We start from the raw sequence: 11,968 nt of genomic DNA on the forward strand, positions 1-11,968 counted from the left end.
TTAAAAGGCACTGGAGACATTTGGGACGGTCAGGGAAGCCACCGGCTGGAAGAAAAACAAATTGAGCCTGTTTCAGAATTACATTTACGTTATTTTATTAATTAATCTAAAACATATAGAAACCCAAAGTGCTACACATAATTAGAGGAGGGTTCAAAATAAAACATTTTTGTCCACCAGCCAAATACCTAGAGAATGTTCAAATTTTACCAGCTACTAATTTTTTTCTTTGGCTAGTGAGTGAAGCAAAACTATTAGCCACTTGCATATTTTACCAGCATTTGACTTGTGCTAATTATGAGCCCTGATCAGAGGTTAAAGATATATTCAGATCTTTGGCTTAAAACATTCAATATCACATTGTAAAGTATGAGTATAGTTAAAGTTTCTCATACAAGTACAGAGGTATTATCAGCTAAAGTTACTGTATCCATATTAAAATCAATAATTTTGTTTTCTGAAGGTTGTATAATTACATACAGTATATATTACATTATTAGAGCTGATTCTAAATAGCCTACTTCATGTACTGTTGCTGGGTAGCGTTATCTGCTAATAGATCTTTTAAATCTTAACCTGCTAAGAAACTATATAATTAAAACATAGATGTAGTAGAGTAAAAGGTATTATATACTCCACCTGAAGTATTTAAAGTATTTAAAGTATACCATTAAATGTAAATACTAAATAAAGTACTTAACATTTGTACTTAAGTGCAGTCATTCATTAATACAATAATGAATAAGGTAAGCAAATGTCATTTAAAAATCCAAATTAACAAATGAAATGCCATCAATTAAACAAAAGAATTCTAATCAGCACAAGCAGGTCAAGTATTTAGCTTAATATTAATTAGCCAGATTCCTGTGTATGCACAACAATAATCAGCCATGAAAAGTACATCTGTCTCCACCATATAAAAAAGTATTACTGTATGCATAGTATGTATTAATGTAGTTTTGGATCTTTGAGAGTGGATGACTGACCTACATAGTTTGTTTTTTATCATCATGGCGGATGGAAGTGTAATTTTGTTCAACACCACTTCACTTGCCAGCAGTCCTGGGTCCTTTTAAAAAAATGTATTTACCAAAACATGTCGATTATCCCTCCCTCTGTTCATCATTGTGCTTCATTTATACCAGCAGGCTCCACAATAAGTCGTGTGCTGTGTCAATACCCAAAGCGTGTCTGGAAAGTCAGCAGCGTCGGACCAAACCATTTAAAAACAGATCGGGGGTTGCTGGCACAAAAGAATGTACCTTTCCCGTTTAAAGCTTACACTAGTGAAATAATGTTTTTTTAAAGACTAAAGTAAATTAAAATACAGGCTATGAAGTAAATATAAAAAGAAATTAGTGAGTAAATAAATACCTTAACAAAAACCATTACAACGCCTCCCCCTACAAAGTAAAAGTGGAGTTGACTGGAACAGATGTCCCAAGCGCCGCTCTCGCTCCACACCAGAGAAAGTCTGAAATTCTCCACAGTGGCGACGATGCTGTAAAGGAGAAGATAACTCACTAAAGGGTAAGTACCCATGGTTTTCATTAGTTCAACAATATGATAGAAAGAGAAAAACACCGGACAGGTAACGGGCAGCAACATTAGTACATCCAGGAGTCAGTGTGTCAGGCGGTGGATGTTGTTTTAAGTCGCTAAACTTTTATTCATGTGTAATTATGTGGTCAAACAACAAATTACACATCTTTATACACAGTGTTTGATAGTACATGTCATTATTGTAAGTATTCGACCTTCTTCAGTGGTGAAAATAAGTATATTTTACACGATCCGTAGCTAAATAGTGAGAATTACCATTTTCTGCTAATCTCAACTTCACATAACAGAGAGGAAATGTAACTTTTCCTCAGTTATAGTCATTTTTTCTATGATTAACATTTCACATACAAAACATATGGTCAGCTAATACGGTGCATTGCTGTATTAAGGCACGCAGTAGTTTGTAATAGTTCAAATAAGCTCATTATCGACCAACCAAAACATTAAACTGCAGTTTAAATGTACATTTTAGTGCACCAAAGATGATAATTCATTGTAATTATATCATATATAGTCTGCATAATGAGCACTCTTGCTTTGGATACTTACAGTACACTTTGTCGCACTTTTACTTAAATGTAAACTCAAAAGAAGGACTTTTACTTGTAAGGGGGTATTTTTGTGGTTCTCTGTGTAAAATAATGTTATGCATATAAGAAGAGTAAAATCCCACAGTATTCCAACTATCACACTAAGCAATTATGAGTAATGAATGCTCAGTAGCTGTGCTGGATGATTGTGTTGAGTTTTTGCAGTTTAATGACATGTTGTGCACCATGACTGAGCAGGTTGCTTTCACAGATCAACAACACTGTAGGACAATTATGTGTGGCAACAGGCCGGTCAGCAGCAGTTGTTTGTGCTCACAGTGGCAGAATAAACATAATCTCCTACAGTCCACGTGTTGACAGACATGCAGTGCTACAGTGGTGCTAAAGACAACACCTCAGTGTTGTTATATCCCAGTTCTTTTGTCAACGGTGGGCACTTGTGGGTGAAAAGCTGCAACCACATCCTGCCAGCGCCCTGGGATAACCATCAGTGTCCATTCAGAGGCCTCAGAGTTGATGACTCAGAGGGACAAGGTGTCACGATCGACGGCCGGCCCTTCAGCCTCTGGGGAACAATGGAGCATCTTTTCTTGCTCTCTTTATTTACGCTGTCGTTGGGCTGAGACAGAGCTGGTGTGTCTGGTCAACATATGGCCTCCAGTGACTGAGAGCAGGCTTGTGTGGTGCTTATTACCCTTGCATTGTCTCTGCTGGAAAACAAGACCCCTGCACTACCAAACAATTGACAAAGGAAATAAGCTGTCGGTGTTTGAGTCTTTGATACAGCCTCCTCATAACTGTGACTTTTGAACTTCATGTTATCACAGCCTGCTGTCTTCATTTTGCTGCAGTCTATGGAGTTTCCAACATCAGCACTGTTTCTTAAGACTGACTCCAGTGGCGCGCTTTGTAACACAACACCTAATTTTTTTCTCCTGCTGCTCCCCCACATTGATGCCCCCTTTTCTTCTCCAGCAGCCCATATTGTGTACAGAATGGATCCATTCTGCTGAATGGATTTTGGCTTTTCATCAGACTCTGAAATAAGGCATGCTGTAAAGTCATTTGGTTTCTTCCATAGTATCAGCACTCAGTGGAGAATCTTAATTACAGGGTTTCGAACAGGCCTTGGTCTGGTTTCAGGCATCCCTCGCTGTTTCCTCAGTGAGGCTGGTCCCTATTGGTAATTCCAGGGCCGACCACAGTGGTAATGAGCACAGCGTTCCAGGACATCACAGCTCCAAAGGCTCATGGGAAAGGGTGGGTGGGGGGAAGTCTGGGAGACAGTAAATCCACTTCATTATCTCTCGCCATAAACACCCACTTCCGTAGATGTTACATCGTCACGGTCCAGTGAGCAGCGAGGATGGGTGGGACGGTCCGCTCCCGTTCCTAGATAGTCCTTATTAGTGGTGATCACACACGCCGCAATTAAGATGTTATGACTACATCAATCAAGTCCTGCTGGGTGGAGACTGTACTATCAACGGCTAAACTTTCAGGAAATGGATTCCTGCTACGCTCCATCAAGAAAAGTATTGTTTCTTGGCTCTAACTAACTTTATAAATTCAACAATCCCATGTCTCCAGGTTTTTTATGCAAGCTATGATGAAAGGCATCAATGTCTTAGCATTAAGCTGCAACATCTAATGAAATCTGCTGTTTTACCCGAACCCAACCACCGACCCACCCACTCACTCAGCCGAGACCTCGACCACAGACGTTGTGAAAGTCTTCAGAGAGTTATGGGGTGTAAGTGGGTAAAATCCCACATTACCCTGCCTGTCTCTGATTACCAAGCCGGATTCCTGTTGACGTCTTTAGATTGCTGCAAGCCCCCGTCCTTGCACAGTAAAAACTCGGCACTGTTCCTCTCCCCAACTCTCACTGTAGCCTTGTCTCAATATTTGGCCCGACAACGCCGCTCGGCCAGAAGCAGAGTTGTCAGCAGATATTGCGCCCACAGCAGATTATTGAGGCCGGTTGGTGGATACAGGCCCTTTGTTGCAGTGTTGTTTTACTGAGTCGAGCTGCCTGTGCTTCATTGTGCTACCGGCTGCTCTAAGCTGCATCAGTTCACATGAGTTGCTGTGGTGAAAGGGTCAGAGCTATGGGATACACAATAATATCCTGTTAGAGGAGGCTCGGGTTCTGTGTCTTCCTGGTCCCTACAGGAAAGGACTTGATATCAATCTCCAAACACAGAGGATGAGACAGGAGTTGAGGATTACACACAGCAGCCCTTAGCAACACACACATTCATCCCTGCGCCTGTTTTCTTGTCCAGACAATTTACTTCTCATATGAGTTTTGCTTACATGATATAAACTCAGAGGTTGCTCCAGCTCCAACCTTTATGAATGTGCAGCATTGAAACAAGGCGAGCCAACAACATCCTTTAATCATGTTAGCCGCCGTAACGTTGTCTCTTATGATCTGCTGGCCTTTTTTAGGAGAAGTCTAGGGTGGTGGCATGACATGTGAGACCCAGAATAAATTAATTGACCTAAAAAAGGAGAAAATAAAGGCAGCATTTTCTTGGAAGTTCTCTTTCGTACTCAGGCGATTTCACCAAATCAGCCACAGACCTCCTGGCCTGGTTTTAAAAGCCTCGACTTATCCCCAGATGTTATCTCCAATTTGTTGTCATTGTTTTCTGTTCTGGCTGTTGTTCCTCTCCGCATTTGTTTTGTTTGTTTATTGTCAGTCACATGTTTGGAGGAAAACAACAATGGGACAGAGCAGGCCATAAACATGAATTGTGCTCGCCTGTTTGTGAATGTGTGTTATTGAAATGGACAACGTTGCACAGGAGTCAGCCCTTGTGATCTGATGCTGCGTGGACAAGCCCAGCATTGAGACATTCTTCCACTTCAAAGCCCCCAGAGGGTTTTCTGGACACTGGTTGAATGGGAGCTGAGGGAGGGGTGTGTGGGGGGGGAACAGGTGCAGTGCATGAGTGGGGTAATTCCCGCTGCCATCTGCTTTCTTTTTCGGGGTCTAGGCTCTTTAAACGCCCTCTGACACGCCTCATGGAGACACACTCCCCCAGCCAGCCGTGCCGTGTGCCCCGTCACCATGGCACCACGATTCGGATTAACCCCCGCACATGTGCCGAGTCAACTGTGGGGGTCTGCCTCTTTTGTGATTGAGCATGGGAGGGAGAAGGAGGTGGAGGTGGAGGATGAGGAGGAGGAGGAGGAGGGGATGGAGAGCTGCATGGATAAATGTGTGAAAGGACACTCGCCAGCCTTTCACTTTTGTTAAGTGAAGCAGCAGGGGTGAGCATGAATGAAGCCATGTGGAAGGACACCACAGGAGAATATTGATTACTAAAAGTGATCAATCTAACTTTCACTAATATTCTTTCAACAGGTATTTCAAAAAAAAAAAGAAACAACAACTTCAGAGCAGCAGACAGTCAAGATGACAGCCATCGAGAGCAAAGAGGAGATCAGTGACACTGACAGTGGGATTATCTTGCACTCTGGTAAGACAACCACAACAACAAACAACAATACAGCATCTGATCTCCACATGTACCATGTACAGATTAAGTCTGCATAATCAATATAAAAACACAATGATGCTACTTACGTAGGCCTGCAACTAGCAATTATTTTTTATTATCGATTAATATGTCTGTTATCTATATGATTATTAGGTTATTCATTTGGTCAATAGGACAATGAAAATCGCAGAGAGAAGCAGCCTCAAATGTCGTGTTTTACTGGCCAACAGTTCAAAATCCAAAAATATTCAGGTTGCTGTCACAGTGAAAGAAGTCAAAAAATACTCACATTTAAGAAACTGGAACAAGAGACTTTGACTCAAAACCAATAATCGATTATCATAATAGTTGCTGATGATGTTGATCAACTAATTGTTGCAACTCTAATGCTACTGATTTAAAAATAGTTAGCAAATAAATTGGCACCATATTGTTATGTTTATTTATCTGAGGAAATAATTCCTCCCTTTTAATAAATTCATCAGTCACATTTATAATCAAGACAAAAATAAAATAGTGTAATTGGTCACAAATTGCAGTAAACTTACAGGTTTTGCAGATGCAAAAGCAGATGTTTTTTTTACTTTGTTATCTCAAAGGGAAATTGATTCACAGTGTAGGCTCAAAATAAGAATGTACATAATAAAAACTCAGTCAAAGACATGCAGTAGTTCACATATGACAGATGCCAAAAACCACAAGACACCACAGTTTCAGTACTCTGCAGCACTGACCTGATATAAGTGCCACATGTAAGAAGTGATGTATGGATGAACCAAGAATTCCTCACTCATCCACAAGAAAATAATGCATAGTAAGTCCTATACTATCCCAGTCCCAGTACTATATCCAGTAGAAATAATCAATTTTATCACTTCTATCATTCTTAGTTATTTTAATTTATATTATTTTCTATGGCTGATATTGATGCTGAAGAGCAAAGCCTGATGTGATGTATTTGTGCAATACAGGCCCAGACAGCCCCACATCCCCAGTGAAGGACCTGACCACCCACACCAGAGCCCTGAAACTGAAGCACCAGTCTCTGGAGGAGCGTCTGGAGCTATGTCTGCTGGAGCTCAGGAAGCTCTGCATCAGGGAGGCAGTGAGTAGCTCCTACATTATATCAAATACACACTAGAAAGATATTATGTTGTGCTTTCATTAGATCTGAGGAACATTATGATAGTTTTAAATGAATTTTTATAATCAACACTTTACTTTTTTTTTTTCACAGGAGCTGACTGGTAAACTGCCCTCAGACTATCCTCTGATGCATGATGAAAAGCCACCTCGTGTCAGGAGGAGGATCGGAGCTTCCTTCAAGCTGGATGAAGATCTGATCCATCTGAATAAAGAGGTACAGTCCACAATCAGTGTTTACTATTCTTGATGAGAGAAAGGTCTGAGCAAAAGAGACCATAATTCATCTGATCACACTAAATGTTAAAGCTTGTCTTCATTGTAGGATTCAGAGTTGCAAGAACTGGAGACTGGCTTGGCTCTTCAGCTGCAGATTTATGAGGCAGCCCGCAAACTCTCTCTGGAAGGGAACCTCAGCAAACCCCAGAAGAAGAGCCGTCTGCAGCAGTGCAAGAGGGAGGAGAAGAAAGTGAAGGATCTGCAGGAGGCCGTGTTACAGCACAGGATCAAGAGCGAGTGTAACTCACCGTGCATCAGCGTTGCAACCAGCCAAAACAAAGGTGAGTGACACTGCTGCCATCTTCAGGCCAAACTGTGCACTGCACTCAAGAGTGCACACTGGGTTTGAATGACCCCTTAAAAATGTTTCTTTTCTCTATGCAGATCTGAGCATGTCTGATGACAGCTCCCTGTCTGATGTGGTGGCCCTGGATGATGGTGAGTGAGGACATGCTTTGATTCAGATTTAGTAGATACAGTATGTGGGTCAGAGATACTCTGGAGCGATATGATGGTTCAAATGTAATGATTTAACTTTTAATTTACATTAAATCCTCTGACTCTGCTTTTTTCCCCCCAAGTTGTTACTTTATTCTTATTTTTATGTATACAATGTGCACATTTTGGAAAACAATTTTAAAAAAATGCAGGTTCTCCCTTCTCTTTTGAGGGTAGTTTGTTGGTCAGCTTGAATTCAAGCTGCTGTGACATTTTAAAATTAACCTTAAAATAAATGTGCATCTTTCTTGTTGCATTCCTTCCTTGTACTGACTGTTTGATGTCCATTCATAGATGTGGACTCGCCTAGCCCTCTTTCTCCTCCAGTTTTGGGCACCTCCTATTCGGACCCCCTCCAGCTATCAGCCAAAACCCTGCAGTCGTCCCAGCAGTCAGCGAGTCAACTCAGTGCGGAGTACGAACGCTCTCCCATCCAGAACTCCCCGTGGAAAGAGTCTAGTCTGGACCAGCCATACAACAAGGCTACCAAACCTCAATCTGCTTGCAGCAGCAGGTCCAGGTACAAATCTAAAGTGTTATATTACACCATCAACATGACCAACACAGAGAAAACAAAATCAAAGAGAGAGATTCAAACAGGTGATGTTCACAGTTTGTTTTCTCAGTGCTAATTGGATAAAAGACTAATGTGTCAAACTAGTACCAACAGTTAGAGTTGAAATTTTTATCTAACACCTCGTCTCTATTTACATTTCTCAGCTTCCTTTGAGAGAACAGTTATTAGTTTGGCTACTGACAGATGAAATATTATATTTCTGTTTTAGTTTAGCTGGACCCGATAGTCCAGATTTACTTGAGTCTGTTTCACCTTTTATGTGTTGCATATCTCATGTCCTCCTCTCTGTTTTGGTTGGTGTACAGTAGTCCAGTGGGAACCCAGGTGCCTGCAGACAGCCGCAGTATGCCTCTCTCTCAGTTTATCAAGAACTCAGCGCTGCGTCACAACCACTCCACCAGCGCCCCCTCCACCCCAGAGCTGCATGTACGCCGACAGTACTCCCAGTCCTTCAGGTACACTGAGAACTCATGCCAGACACATCAAGCATGTAATGCACTAAGAGCATAGTAACACATGTATGATTATTTTACAACTGTACATGATTTGTCTCCTCAGACTTCCCAAAAGTAAGCCATCTGCTGATGTGGATCGAGGGCGAGCCAGGCTGCCGCAGCGGCACTGTGCAGCTGATTTCATGGTGCGTTCTCCAGAGTACTCTCCCCTGCGTCCATACCAGTCCAGCTCTGAGGACAGCAGCTCGGAGCACTCCTCCTCCTCCTACATGAGCTCGCCTGGCAGGGATGGACCCACTGAAATCCCAAAGCTCTGCCCTCCACCTTACGGATTCCACTTTGCGCAGAAGAAAGAGCTCAACTTCCCCAGCTCACACAAGAACATCAACCAGTTACAGCCCGGTCCCGGCTACATCAGGGCCACAATGGAGGACGGCCCCCTTTCCCCTCGGGACCTGGACGAGGGAAAGTGCTATCTGTCCTCCCCTCCTGTGGCTTGCAGCCTTCATCAAAGACAGTGGCAGGAGGGAGCATCATCCCAAAGGAGAGTGTTGAAGCCCCCCCCGCCTTACAACAGGCTGGTGAGAACCCCCTCACTGAAGGAGTATCCAAACCATGCCATCCGGCTGATGCCCAGAGAGATCGTGTCGGAGGAGCTGAAATCCTGGCACTATAGAAATCAGCTCCAGAAGTTACGGCCAAGCTGTGTGGAACAATGTGTCAAGAGCCCCACTTCACCTTACCTGCCTTCATTTAGACAGGTTTGTACTTCCAAAAAAGAGTTTCAAAAGTGAAACTCACAATTAGGGCTGGGTATCGGTACTCGATACCTATAGTAGTATCAACAGCAATAACCCAGTTCCAAATAATATCGAAACTTCTCCAGTTAAACAATACCCTCATCCGATCCTTTTTGGACAGTGACAAAACAATGACTATTTGTATGGTTTTATTTGCAGCCAATCCCTGCAAGCATTCTTCAGTTTAATTTGTGAATTTGTGAATATGCGATTAGCCCATTGCAGCGGCTACAACCCATACAGTCTGATGATAATGCTTAAAAGAGTTATTTCAACAATTTGAACAATTTCAAAATGTATTTGTGTAAAAATTATTCAGATGGGGAGGAGTGGAGGCATTTTTGCAAAACTGAATGATTCTATTGACATGATGGTCAAATATATAATAAAGTATTTTATTGGTGTCTGTATCATTTTAAGGGTACTGGTATCATAATTTTTGTTAATGATACCAAACTGACAATAATATTAAAATACACTATTATGTACAATATATTTATGTACAGAGTTCACTAATTTCATGACTTTTTGTTTTTGCAGGGTATGGGGAATGTGATTCTCCAGAGAGCTGCAGATGGGACTCCAGTCCAGTGGTTTGTTGCGGAGGATGCTGAAATCGTGAGCCAGGTGTAGCTGAGACATCTCCTCCTTCTGCAGGATGTTTAGTAGGATGTATGTTATCCCTCTCTATTTATCTCTGTATTTATTAAGTCCTCGGACTCTCTGTGAGATTGTTTGTTGATACAGAAAACGTGGACCTGACGGTACCCCGATGAGCACATTTCTATTTCTTTTATAATTTAAAACTTATTGTAAGGTGGTATGCCAGTTATATTTATTTCAAATTGTCTTCTAATAGATGTTTCTAAAGTTTCTGAAGTGAATTAAGGTTCATATGAGTGTGTTAAATGGATCTTTAGAACAAACTTGCTGTGGTTTGTGGCTGGCACACATTTTTGCACATAAAATTCACCTAAAAGTTGTTTTTAAATAAGTTTTCCCCAATCTTAATATAATTTTATATTTATCTATAATTTAAAGTTTCTCCCTTGCGACATTGAGATGTAATTCTAAAAGATTTGATATACGTACCTTTTTATATACAGTTAAAATTTAACATCTGTCTAGCCATGGCGTGAAGTAAGCTGACTCTTATTCTTTGCTATTAACTTTTATTAATTAATCACTGATGCCTTTAACAGTGATAAATGTTTTCACTGCAGTATGGTGTTTTGTTACTAACCAAGTGATTGTATCAGTTTTGATATTTTTTGTATGTTTATAATAAAAAATATGACTGAAAATCAGGTTTGTGGTGTCATTATCTGGAAGGTGGAAGCATTTTCATCATTAAATTCATAAATCATTTCAAAACACATGCATGAACAAGCAAAATCAAAATGTTTAATATTCACATACAAAGAGCTTTCTGGAACACAGGTGTTTCAGCTTGTCTGCCCACTTGTAGATGAGCATCTTGACCACCTGAATTTCCCTATCTGGGAAAATAAAGTTAACCTTAACCATGACAGTACAGTCACAGAAATTGAAAAACTGTATAATCCAGAAGAAGAGATCATGGCTCAAATGTGCCATCATGAAGATTCCACAAAAGGTAAGTCAACGTTATGACAGCGAGGAGCACAAAAAGGTACATGCAAAGGAGGGCCCAGCGACAGCGATACAGCCAGCGAGTCAGAGGCCGGTGTCTCCACGTGGCTCCACACCTGAAGAAAAAGTCATTAAGAGTTTGTCTTCAAGAAATAAACATCACAATTATCATTTGCTTTTACAAATATATATATGTTGACTTACGAGCCCACAGACAGCTGCCGGTGGATATTTGTAGTCTTTTTGTCTTTTTCTGCCTTTTTCTTTGATAATGCAGCTTTGCTCTTGTGTCTCTGTCGCAAAGTATCCAGAGGGGAACTGAAATAAAGAAGCATTTTCCATTTTAACTACTATTACATTATTCCACTACATGCAAAGTAACAAATGGTGGAAATGTTACAGAGAGCCTTCAATACATTTATTGAGGGCTATATAGTATTTTTTGTGGAGTCTGCAGGGGATTTTAGAGGCTGCTGTTTGTACTAGTGTTATTAGTAAATGTTCTATTTAGTCACAATTTACATTAATTGACAATACAAATCAACATTTAAAAAAACCCAGATATTTATACTTACATTACTACAATATCAAAAAATATTCTCAAAAGGGAAAAATAAACTAAACTAAAATCTACAACTCCCGAGTCTATCTGAGGGTCTTTGATGATTTTTGATGTTTTGAGATCTTGTCATGTTTGTGAATATGAAGGATCAATGTCCACAACTGTCTGGCATTTTTGAAAGTTTCCTTAAAAACTAATTGTAACTCTACTTTCAGTGATTCAGTGAAGGTTTGACCTCTATCAAAACAAACATTTAGATAAATATTAAATGATCTATTTAGCATTCATAAGTAGTATATAGCATTAATTTTACAGCTTTATATTTTAACATATAACATAAATTGTTTTAATATAATGTTGTTATAAGGAGACTTAAGTGATTCTGTATCTGTCAGCAACTATAATTCTTCTTGTAGG

At 40.5% G+C, this 11,968-nt stretch overlaps 1 protein-coding gene across 1 annotated transcript; it reads left to right on the top strand.

Moving 5' to 3' along the window:
* The first annotated feature begins 1,468 nt into the window (after window positions 1–1,468).
* inavaa (innate immunity activator a) lies at window positions 1,469–10,011 on the top strand. The gene is made up of 10 exons (XM_062427692.1): window positions 1,469–1,530; window positions 5,491–5,605; window positions 6,598–6,731; window positions 6,864–6,986; window positions 7,095–7,329; window positions 7,433–7,486; window positions 7,841–8,066; window positions 8,429–8,578; window positions 8,682–9,339; window positions 9,919–10,011. The coding sequence occupies exons 2-10, from the start codon at window positions 5,542–5,544 to the stop codon at window positions 10,009–10,011; spliced, it is 1,737 nt and encodes a 578-aa protein (XP_062283676.1). The 5' UTR covers window positions 1,469–1,530; window positions 5,491–5,541.
* Window positions 10,012–11,968: the final 1,957 nt, after the last annotated feature.

The sequence above is a fragment of the Scomber scombrus genome, chromosome 10 (genome assembly GCF_963691925.1).
Source record: "Scomber scombrus chromosome 10, fScoSco1.1, whole genome shotgun sequence".
NCBI lineage: Eukaryota > Metazoa > Chordata > Actinopteri > Scombriformes > Scombridae > Scomber > Scomber scombrus.

Excerpts from the sequence above, each read along its gene's own strand:
- inavaa (XM_062427692.1), top strand. The coding sequence starts at position 5,542 with ATGACAGCCATCGAGAGCAAAGAGGAGATCAGTGACACTGACAGTGGG. Across the intron at positions 5,606-6,597 it reads TGGGATTATCTTGCACTCTG|GCCCAGACAGCCCCACATCC; the intron begins GTAAGACAACCA and ends TGTGCAATACAG. Across the intron at positions 9,340-9,918 it reads ACCTGCCTTCATTTAGACAG|GGTATGGGGAATGTGATTCT; the intron begins GTTTGTACTTCC and ends TTGTTTTTGCAG.